General features: G+C 33.7%; 1 protein-coding gene across 1 annotated transcript; it reads right to left on the reverse strand.

Annotated features, from left to right (window-relative positions):
- Nucleotides 1-374: 374 nt before the first annotated feature.
- On the reverse strand, nucleotides 375-3,846 carry LOC100249766 (uncharacterized). The gene is made up of 7 exons (XM_002272070.5): nucleotides 3,232-3,846; nucleotides 2,492-3,027; nucleotides 2,326-2,393; nucleotides 1,878-1,922; nucleotides 1,172-1,261; nucleotides 880-1,056; nucleotides 375-721 (listed from the first exon to the last, which is right to left on the reverse strand). Exons 1-7 carry the CDS (start codon nucleotides 3,729-3,731, stop codon nucleotides 677-679), a joined length of 1,461 nt encoding a protein of 486 aa, XP_002272106.1. The 5' UTR covers nucleotides 3,732-3,846; the 3' UTR covers nucleotides 375-676.
- Nucleotides 3,847-12,592: the final 8,746 nt, after the last annotated feature.

Below are 12,592 nucleotides of genomic sequence, written 5' to 3' on the forward strand. Positions count from 1 at the left end.
ACCCTTTCATTTTGTAATCACACAAGTCAGCTCAGATAGGGTGTCTGAATTAAGATCAGTTTGGTTCAGGTCTCCCATTTTGGGTATACCTGAAATAAGTGCAGTTTGGTTTTAAGTCTCCCTCAACTACCTCTTCCCCTTGGAAGACACCCAAAAGCCGCTGGTGTTTCTATGAAGCTTTTGTTTCAGTTATATTACAATCAATGTTCCTTGTTAGGCGAAGGGTTGCTCCTTATTTGTGGCTATCAACAACATTAATTCATGTGTGTTTATGGTATCTTATATGATTGTTTACATCAACTAAATTAGAAGAAAAGCAAAGGTAAATGAATAGCAAGGGAAGGAAAAGCAGCATGCATTCAAAGCCCTCAAGAGAAGAAAAGGAGATGAAAATTGGGAAAAAGCCAAGATGGAAAAACTACAATATTTTGTTTTTTCTCCTTTTTCTTTGAAGCCTGCCATATTATACAAAGTGAAATACCAAAAGCAGTCATGATCATCTCCTTCATAATTACGATAATTGACGGCATCATCAATCAGCTTCACCATCTTCATTGCTGATAAAGTTATTGGCCAATCCAAAACGAAGGAGATCTAGATGTCTGGTAAACCACAAGAAAAATATAATACAAATTTACTTGCTGATTATTGGCCTTGAAACCAAGTTCATCGCCCACTAGCTGAAGAAGACATCTTGGGAGATGAATGCAGCCCATGCATCCTATAACAAGTCAAGTTGATCATATGAGAAAGCATCGCCCTTTCAAACAATAATCAATACCATCTGAATTGAAATCCTTGATGTTTTTCTGTTTCCAATTCCGTTCAGAATTAAATCTATGTACTCATTTCATTTATGATAACCAAAATTAAATTTACCTGGAGGATGGAAAAGGCTTTCTCTGCAACATATTTTTGTGGGGGTGTCACACCTCTTTGTTGCAGTTTATCTGGGTGAAGACACAACCTCGCTTTCTGGTAAGCCTTCTTCACCTGTGAGGTCTCTATCAGGCTTGTTAGGGGAATGGCATACCAGCCACTGTTAGGCCACAGAATCTGAATTCCACCCAACCAAACAGTTATATATCAGTACTTTTATATGTGATGCACTTATCAGCCAAATCTGAACAGATGAGAATTAATAACACCAGTACCAAGTCAGATATCTTACATGATGTAGTGTTGAGAGCAGCAGGCGAATGTTGGCTTCCTTGCCACTTGACCACAACCTTACATCTTCATCCAGTAGCTCTATTTCCATCTGTAATTGCACACATAGAAGAGCACTGATAAAAAACCTGGTCCCTATCTTAATGAAAAAGATGTTGCCAAAATTCAGGTGCTTGTCATGTTAGAGCCATACGCTATATTCCTGGTGGCACTAATCCTTGAGGTTCTCTAAATTCCACATTGTTCTATTCCGGTCATGGGTTAACTGCTGTAACATGTGTAGCCCTATATATAGCTGTCGGCTAATTACTGAATCACACTATTCATTTGAATTTAGGTTCAACAAACTACAAGGGGCAGAGCTCCTTAATCACCAAGCAAAGATTTGGCAACACTCTTCTGAATCCAAACAACTATTGAACATAGAAGATATAATATAAGATATAAGAGATGACCACAGCACATAAAGACCCAGAGGGGATAGCACATCTCTGTAAACAAGAACCAAATATTTGTTTATATTCAATGAGACCATATAATGTAATAAAAAAATAAAAAAATCTGTACAAAGATGGTACTCGGGTCTGTGCTTGTTTTTGAAACTTAGGTGTTTTTTATTAGGGTTGCACAATTTTTTTTTTTTTTTTTCATATAATCATGAATGTTACTTATGCATTTACTATCTTCTTAAAAGCTTAAAAGCTTACATCTTTTTCCATTTGTTGTTTGTCTTCTGTTGCCCATTTATCTTTCTGCAAAAGAGGTAAAAAAGGAAGGAAATGTTAATGCTTGGCATCCCATATACTTCAAATTTGCTAAGAAGACAGATGTATCTGAATGGCATGACAATTACAAGATTAGAGCCTTAAATTACTTTCTTAACCTTAAAATTTTAGAAATCATGGAGAGGTTAGAACAACAGAAACCAGGGTAGTGTCCAAACCTCAAAATCTTTTGTTTCAAAAATTTTGGATGGAATCAATACAGGAAGACTATAGTAGGGAAAGTGTTGTTTGGATGATGCTCGACATGCAGCTGTCGATACCATTTTGGTTTCTAACAATTTTGAATTATATTGACACAAAGAAAATGGCCTCCAAAGTTGCATAAATGGCTGTAATAAGATTCATATGCCTCTGGAAAATAGTATTTTACCACGGGAGACTGCATCATTCCATGTTCATCCATCTGTGGAACTCTGAATTCACGGGAGTTAGGCCTATCTGCAGAATTCAAAATACAAGGAGAAATTGTCAGTTAGGCTCTATAAAACTGCTAATTTGCTGATTCCAAATGTAACTATTGTAAGCAAATCCATCACCTTCCATCTCTACGAAGTGCTCGGTTTCCTGTGGTCTAATGCTCCATTCTTTCTCAGAACTATGAGTCTGAAACTTCTCTTTGGCCCAAGCAATTGCTTCATCAAGGGCATCTGCTTCATCTGTGCCCTCCCTGCGGTCAGGGGTGATCTCAATAACATAAGAGCTCATAACTTCATCATCATCTTCTTGTTCGGTTTCTTGTCCTTGCAACAACTCATCGTCTGGAATCCTGGGTTTGGCATCTGGAGCTTGACAAACTGAAGACACGGCAGATGAAGGGGAATTGAGCTCAAGATCATCAATGGACACTTTGATGCTACCATAAGAATTGGGTTCGACACTGATAGTTTCTGGGAATGAGACCCGTTGGGAGAATCCAAAAATGGAGCTAGAATCATCATCATATTCAGTTTTCATGAAATGGTTTTCAATACAGGGGGAAGGATTGCATGGAAAAGCTGGCATCCCTTGTTTCCTTGAATATTCCTCTGGCATCATCATCGATGAGCTCCATCTAGATGGGACATTAATTGGCCTGCATCAATCAAGAAATTGAAAACCCAAAAAATTATTTGTGTCATCAACAAAATGCCTATGAGAAATCACACTTCCATCTCCATAGCACTCCTCCCAGCTGAGGAGTTCCACCCATTTTAAACAAATTGCAGGTAAAAGTGGCTTCCTGAGCTTCCAAATTAACAGAACCAAAAACATTAGCTGTTACTATCACGCAACTCACCTGAGCTTTGATGCGAATGAAGACAATGCCACGTCATCTCCGATCACCGGCCTCAGAGGACTCAACTCCTCCGAGCTCAACACCGACGAGGAGTTCGACTTCGACTTCGACTTCGAATTCGGCTTCGACCTCGTCCTCGACCGCCGATCATCGTCCGATCCAAATATATCGCTGTAAAACCCTCCTCCCCCCTTTCGATTCCCCGGAATCCTGAACACCGGCAACACCCGGCCGCTTCTCGCCGGAGCTCCCAGGTCCGCCGGCCGGAAAATCTCTTCGTAGAACGAATTCGACTGGGCTCTCGCAGTGAAGTCGCCGGAGTATTGGCGCGATAACACGCTCCGAGGCGGCCCGCCGAAGACGTCGCTGAAGTCCTCGGGGTGCATGGTTCTGGATTCGCCGGAAAAGGTTTTCCGCGACCGCTGCGACGAGGTCTCCTCAGTTGATTTTCTCCTTGGAAGATTGTGCATTCCCATTCGCATTCTCCATGACTCGTCCATATTTCTCGGGCAGATGACGCCGGAGAATAGGGAACGTTGCCGGAATATGTAAATGAAGTGGCGAGTTGTATTACGTGTATTATATACACACACACAATGGTCTAAGAAAAGGCACTTTTTTGAAAAAAGGTTTATTTTCTTTCTTTTACTTTACTCTCTCCCTTTTTTTTTCTTTTTTTTTTTTCTAATTTTTGGAAATTTTATATTATTTTGAGTGGGTGATGATGAGTAGAATGTATGATGGAATGCTGAATCATCACGTTTGAGACACGCTTGCGATCTCTACGCATTTGATTGGATGGTGGGCCTACTCTTTCCTACCAATTCTATCATTTTATTATTTATTTATTTTTCATTTTATATATATATACACACATTTTATAAACTGAAAATAGAGATTTTTGGAGGAAACTTGTTTTTTGATAGAGCCATTTGATAAATATATGATTTTTGAAACTCAATTTTATGAAATATGATAACTAGATTTTAATACGAAAAGTAATATTGTTTTCATAAGCCGACTCCTTTTTTTTGTGCTAAGATTGCTCTTTCAGTCTTCATTACCAATAAAAAAAAAAAAGTTACAATGGTGGCAGCGACGATGGACTAATATGGAGCTGCTATGACCTTGGCACCTCCGGATTTTTCTTTCACAACAGCATCCAAGCTTCCATGTCCGGAGATGGGTTTAGCTTAAGTGGTGGTGGCGACGATGGATTGAGATGCAACGACGATGGACTAAGCTGCGACGACAATGACCTTGACACCTCCAGATTTTTCTTTTCCTTCAACTGCTACGACTATTGTTAAGATATAGGTGGATTAACGACGAATAGGTATTGAAGGATTGGAATTTGGTGTGGTGAAGACGGAGATGGTTTTAGAGTTGGAAGTCGCAAGAACTGGAGATGTGAAGAAGCTGCAACGGTGATGGTGGGTTATGGTTGCGATTGAGGAGAAGCTGGTGGTTAGTAATGGCGATAGTGGCCGACGCTCACCTCGTGCGGCGATCACTTGGTGGCTCTACTTCAACTCTCTTTTTTTCAGTGGAAAAACCCAGAAAACGAAGAAGATAATGAAGGAAGAGGGGAAATCGAAAAGATGAGCCGGGAAACCTCTTCAAATTTTGATCGGTGTTGACATGAAGGCTTGGATGCTGTTGCGGAAGAAAAATCCGAAGGTGCCAAGGTCGCCGCAACTCCACATCAATCCATCACCGCCGCCACCACTATAACCTATTTTTTTGATTGGTAATGAAGACCTAGAAGGGTAATCTTGACACAAAAAATGGAGTTGCCTTAGAGTGTATGAAAGTAATATTACTTTCCATATTAAAATCTGGTTCTCATATTTCATAAAATTGGGTTTCAAAACCATATATTTATCAAATGGGCCCATCAAAACACAAGTTTCCCATTTTTAGATTGAAGAAATAAAGAAATTAGGGAATGAGAAGCAAAATGTAGGAGTAGAAATGATTGGAGGGAGGAGTTGCAGTCAAAGTATCAAGGAAGGAGACGGAGAGTGGGAACCACCATCAAAGGTCTCATGTCACAAGGATTTGAAAACAACCCCCATCTTAGTGTCACTTTGTATTTCAACCCTTTCTTAGCATTATCATTTTTTCAAAGTAGTTGTTTTCCTCATACATTAATCACATAAGCTTTCAAAATTTATCTTTTTTTTTCTTAACTTTTTTTTATATACATTTTTATCAAAATTTAAATAATAAATGAAACAAAATTTCAACATAATACTAATAACATTGAATTTATATATTTTTATAGAAAAATAAAAAAGTATATGATATGATTATAATTTAATATATTTTAGAAAAAAATTGCAAAGAGAATAAATAAAATAAATATTATTATATAGGATAATATAAATTATAAATATTATAAAAATATTAAATCATATTTTAGTTAGACTCAAATTATTTGAAGCCAATCCAAATTAAGTTTAGATTAAAAAGTTTAACCAAAGTTTAACGTGAATATTAAAAATGATCATATGATCGGTTCAAAAGTTGAATTTGATCAATCAATCCCACCCTTAGAATGAAGTCAATCAAATCATACAAAGTGCCAAGAAAGCATATTTGAGCTTTCTTTCTAATGGTTTTTCTAGCCCTTGCTTTACCTAGAAAATTTTTAATTAAAGTATAGACTGCAAAAAAAATTAAGGTCATGTTTGCATTTAGAAGTCGAGGAAAGAAAATAAAAAGGAAAAAAAAAAAATAGATGTGGAAAATTTATAAAACCTTTTTACTTCTTGTTTGTAATTTTTTTAAAAAAAAAATAGAATTAAATATTTGAAGAATGTACATTTCTAAACTTTTTTTCACATTCTTTAAGGAAAATAATTTTTTTTAACAATTTTTTTTCTTTACCATGTTTTATGATATTCAAAACATAAGAAAATAATTATTTTGTTTTATTTTCTTAATATTTTCCAAGAATCCAACCCTAAAAGAAAAGGTTATTCAATTTAAATATGTCTTTTAAATTTATTTGCTGTTGTACTATTTTTTTTTCTTGTCATTTATGATTCAAATATTAGAGATTGAAACTACCATTTGATGTATAGAATAGACTAAAATAGTATATGTAAATCTTAAAATTTCATATCTTACTATATATTTTTTGTGAAAAATGATATTCTTAAATGTTATATTAAGTGGAATGTATTTATGTTATAAATTTGTAAAAAAATTAAAAAGTAGTTTGAAAAAAAAATGTTACATTTCAATATCTAATATTTGTTTAAAATAAATTTTTTATTACATCACAATATATACCATTTAAAAAAATGTGAAATCTCTCTCATGTTTATTATAATTTAGAAATTGTTTTATAATTTATAATTTAATAAATAATTTTTATTTCTTTGTTAAAGATACTTACAATTAAAATATTTAAAATTTATGTCATATTGTTGAATATATAAATAATTTGTATATACTAAATATTATTTAATAATAATACTACTAGTATTATGTTATGATATATTTTATACATTTTTTAGTTTTATTTTAACTATAAATTTAATTTCTTTTTTTAAAAAAAAAAATTGTTCTTCAAAATGTGTAATATATATGTTAAATTTAAGATAAAATTAAAATTTTTGATTTTTTATATATATTTATATAAAATATTTATAAATAAGAGTTAACCACAAATGATTAAACAAACAAACAAATAAAAGGATTGATTTCAAGTATTTGATTTTGACAAAAAAAGAAAAAAGAAAAAAGAAAACATAAAGAAAAAAAAAATGAATGGCATGTTTGGAAACCATTTTTTAGAATAATTTTATGTTCTTTTGAACAAAAAACACATTTGAAAATTAAAAAATGTTTTATGTTTTCTATTTTTTTAGTTGTTTTTTGAGGATTATTTTAAGAAATAAATATAAAAACATTAATAATAATTAAAAATAAAACACTAAATATAGAAATCATTTTTATAACACATTTAAAAATATTAAAAATCGATTAAAAACATTTTAAGTACATACGTTTATTTTATAAAAATTAAAAAATAATTTTAAAAAACAGTTTCCAAGTGGAATACTTCCCCATGGAGTGACATTGAGGAGCCTTCCTTGCGCCACTTTAAAAGAAAAGGCAAAGGCAAATTGAAGTTTCATGGCATTCAACTTCTGAAAAGAGTCTCACACATCACAAAGAAAAAGTGGTCATGTCTCATGTCTCATGACTCATGACTCATGACTCATGACCTTTATCTTTATTCACTCAACAAAGCAGATCTCATCCGGATTCAAATCCCTTTCCTTCTTCATACTTCATATATGATATATATATTCCCATTGGATAACACATCAAATTTCTTGTTTTAGCTTTTTAACCACCCACTATTCCACCTTGCATTTTAATAATTAATCAAATAATCACCCCTTTATAATCTTATCATCTATCTTATGATTCTTATCTCCACAGACCATCACTAAAATTTAGGCTTACCCTATCTCCATGGTAATAATAAGTGCCCAACTTCAACAATATGCCTATGAGGAACTGACTTGTATTTGGACATATGCATATATTTAATTATTTATATTTTAAAATTATTATATATATAAAAAAAAAAACAAAGAATGGATTAAATACATGCCGACTTTAGAAAAGTGGGGACTAAACAAACACACAACCCCCCCTCCTTCCCCCACAGCCCAACACCCTGAAAGTGGGGACTAAACCAAATCCACCCCCCACCCAACCACCCACACTTTGGACCAACCAAATGGTAATGGTGAAATGTAACCTGGAATTGGAACATGATAAGCTAGCTAGCTAGCCTTCTCTTTTAACCAAAAACTAATGTCACATTATATATACTTAACATCTCTCTCTGTCTCTCTATATATACCAGTGTGTTTAGTAAACCTTACTTGATTGGGTATCTTATGCTTTTGCTTTCCATGTTTTTTGCTCGTGCGGCTTTCTTTGCCTAGTGCCTTCCACTGTATGTAACATGCACTTGCATGTTTGGGTGTCCCTTACCTATATATATATATATGTGTGTGTGTGTGTGTGTATCTCTTGCTCTTATTCATCACGTTTTTGCCTCTGCTGTTGTCTTCTCTTTGGCTTTAAGTTGGCTGCAGATTGTCACAGTTTCTTTTTATCATCGTGTCTTAATTAAGCTTAGCATCAATAAGAAACACTGGAATGAAGGTTAGTTATAAAAATGGATGAATGGATGTAGCATAAGGAGGTTTTAGTAATAATACAAGGCAATCTGCCTCAATAATTGCTTCTGCTACTTGTGGAAATAGATGGAACGGTTGGAAGTGTAAGTTAGCTGTAATTAGATAAAGGTGTTAAAGGGGCAAGCGAGGGAAAGGATGGTTGATACCTCAAAAGCAGACAATGCATGCTGTGAGTTGATTGACACCAAACTTTAAAGCCTCACACCCTTACCCACTCTACTTTCAACACGCCATACTTTCCTCCAAAAATACCGGTTATTATCAACCTTTCAGGCAAAGTTCATCAGGGTTTTGCTTTTTAATTTAGGTCGACGAGATCCTCTCTCTCTCTCTCACGCACGCACACAGACACACACACACACAATGGCTCCAATAAAATATACTTCATAACCCAATTCCTACTCAATTACCAACTATTTTGGTCTGCAATTTGTTCTGTCAGGTGGTCCAAATAGAACCCTAGGACAGGGTGTGCTGACCATGCACTTCAGCTGCTAACTACTACTACTGCTCAATGTGGGGGGGAAGGGGGACATTTTCATTAAAAAAATAAAACCCTATGTGTATATATACATAAAATAGAAAAAGACAAATCAATCCTTTTGTTAACGTTTAGATGGGCCTTCTAAAATGCATTTTTTAATTGAGGGTGCATTGGGAAAAATTTGTGACTTGAGCTTAATTCACTTGTTTATATATAGAGTTCACTTCAGTTTGTTCTTAACCTTAGCTAAATGACTAAAAAGTTCAAGCCATATACTTGCTAATTGCTTGATGTTGGAAATTGTGGCCAAAAAATTCTCTTTCTATCTCATGGTGAATTTATTAGAAACCTCATAATTTTTATTACGGCGCACCGCATATGTATACACATTGATACCTAATTGTGTGTCGACCACACACCATGTGCCATCCTTTTAGACAACCAAAAGAAGTTTCTATGGTCGAGCCCCTCAAATTCTCTGTGAGACTTAAACCTTGGGGTCTTAACTGACCTTATATAATTTTTCTTTTTTGGAATAACCAAATAAGCTTTCATGGTTGAACCCTTTAAACTCTGTATGGGATACAAACATCAGGGTGTTAATCATGCTCTATTACAACCAACGTTGGGTAATCCAAGATATGCAACTAGTAGTAACAAGAATGAACCCGACATTCAATCAATAATAGGATTCAAATCCGTGACTGTGTGTCTCTATCACATATCTTGGCATTTGTCCAAATCAAGTGGACACCCGGGCTTCTTTTGGCATATAACTTTGATGACCCCTAAGTTCACTTTCAACTTAGGAGCCCACTCCACGAGTCTTTCTAACAAAATACCACATGTCATCACCCAAATTTCCTCGTAGCTCTAATAACAATATGCGGTGTTGGGATCTATAATTTTTCTCTTGTCACAACTCACAAGCACTCCACCCTGTAGGAAAATGGTGTAGGGCTCCTAGAACGTACCAACGGATGTGAATGCCCACCCAAAACGGTCGGTAAGCGTGGATCTCTCTGCTCCGTTCTTAGTCGAAGCAATAGCTTGAGTTATTTTCACGTGAAAAGCTTAGACAAACTTGGTCCCTTCTCTTTGTTGTTGTTTTCTTGGCATGGCCCCCATTAGTAGCTGACGTAACTAGAGAATTCTTCTCACAACATCTCAAAAGTTTTATAGAGGGGGGAGATTGGGGAATCTCTCTCCTTTTCTCTGCATGGGCCCCCAATGGGAGCCAAGCTAGGAGCGGGGCCCTCATACCTGCCTACCTGCTTGTTGCTCTAACGCTCTAGAAGGTGATCTAGATGAGGGGCATGTACGTACACTCATCCCTTGTTACCCGGCTGCCTTCAATGGATGTATCTATGAGTGAGTATAAGGATGGAGATTATTCCTCCATGGACATCATGGACCGGTCTGTCTCTTCAGTCTTTTATGCCTCCTCAATGGTTTTGATGGCATGACACTTGTCTATTTGGCGGTTGACAATAAGGTGAATAGACTAAATATTAGGTCCGGGTGCAGGTTTTGATCCTCTCACATCACCGTCAAGTATATAAATCGTTTGAAAGTGCTGGTTCACTGTCAGGAACTCAACAAAACAAGTAGAACTTGGACGTGTAGGAAACCTACCTTGGTCCATTCTCCACTTAGTTGCAGATGTCACGATGGTGACTACTAGTGTGTAGTTGGTTCATCTCATGGACCCATCATGAATTGCCATCTTAGGCTTTTCTAATTAACCTAGCCTAAATTTAAGGTGGTTTGGAACCCCCTTCTTTCTTTATCTCTCAACCACAAACCCTAGTTACACATCTTACTTAAAAGTTTATTTGATATAGAAGATTATTTTAACTTTGTTTATAGATAATTTCAATTTTTATTTTGTTTGAATCTATATAACATAGAACATGAAAATCTTTTAGAGGTTATTCATATATAATATTTTATAGAAAGTTTGTTGTAAAAATGATTGAATTAATTCCCAATCTAATAGGATTGTATATATGGATACAGTTTTAAATTTTCCTTTTTACTTGAGATAAATTAAAATGTCTTCGTAAAGTTTTAAAAATCTAAAAATATATTTGAAATTATTATTAAACTAATACCAAATAAACACTTAAAAAAATCACTTACATATTACCAAAAATATTCTCTTGATTTACATTCAAATCATTCTTCATAAATGCAGTCTTTATGTAAGCATTGTGGTATATGCCAAAAATGTAAGTCCACCCAAACATTAAACCTAAAATGTAACATATATTCATGTTATTTGCACTATAAGCTATATTTGCTTATAGTGTGTCTCAATCACTCTATAGTTTTATTTTTGGAGAATATTTTCATGGGGATGGGCTTCAATCTCAAATAGACAAACATAACAGAACAAGCCGATGCCAAGTGCTCTTCTCAATCCAAAAACAAAAACCACTTCATCATGGAAAAATAATTCGCAGCCTTTTGTCTTATAATAGAGATATTATTTTAAAATATCCTCAATGGTTGGACAATCATTTCTTTTTCATTTCCCTCCCTACCCACAATATAATAATAATAATAATAATAATAATAATAATAATAATAACTAAAAAAAAGTCTTCTAAGAAATATCTTATTTATTGAATTAGGGTTTATTTGAAAATTATTTTTTAAAATAGTTCTTTGATTTTTTTTAAAATAAAAAAATAAAAGTTTGTTTAGAAACCTAAAATATTTTTAACTTGTTTTAATATTTTTAAAATATGTTTTAAAAATAATTTTTATATTTAGTATTTTATTTTTAATTATTCTACATATATGTATAATTATTTTTTAAAATAACTTTTAGAAAACAAATGAAAACAATATAAAACAATTAAAAGATGTTATTTGAAAACATCATATTTTCTGTTATTAAAAAAAACAGTTTTTGGTTGTCAAAGGGGTTTCTGTATTTTTGTTATGAACAACAATTTTTTTTTTCCTTCTAAAAACAGTTCTCAAATAGACCCTTAATATCCTTATTAAGGTATTAATTGATATTCCGAGAAAGAAAATAAATTATCAACTTGTTTTAACTTTTCACTTCCTTACTACAATTTTTCCATTTTTATATTATCAAAATTTGTCCCATTGAACCGATTATCCCAACTTCTCGGTTAACTTGTTTTCGAATATTGCTATTAAGCAACATCTAAGTAAACTTTATATATCACAAGGGTTAATTTCAGTTTTACCTCTTGAAATTTAGAATAAATACATTAAACTACTATTAATTTCAAATTTCATCATATCGCACCGCTATATATGTATCATATCAATAAATTTTATTATAATTTAGAGACTCGTTAAACATACATACCTAAAATTTCTATGAAACATAAATTTTATAAAAGAAATACATTAATAAATATGCTAATTAATGAAATTTGAAATCAACGACCATTAAATATATTTACAATTTACACTAAATTTGAGGGTGAATGAAATTTATCCTTATGTTAAAAATATTGGTCAAGATGAGGTGCCCAACATGGATTCAAAGTATTAAAAACCATCCTCTTAGCATCTGTTCAAGGTCAAATTATGCAGCTCAAAGCTCTTAAAACACCAAAATGATTCATGCATTATATGAAGAGTTATTGTTTTGGCAAAT

The sequence above is a fragment of the Vitis vinifera genome, chromosome 10 (genome assembly GCF_030704535.1).
Source record: "Vitis vinifera cultivar Pinot Noir 40024 chromosome 10, ASM3070453v1".
Lineage (NCBI taxonomy): Eukaryota > Viridiplantae > Streptophyta > Magnoliopsida > Vitales > Vitaceae > Vitis > Vitis vinifera.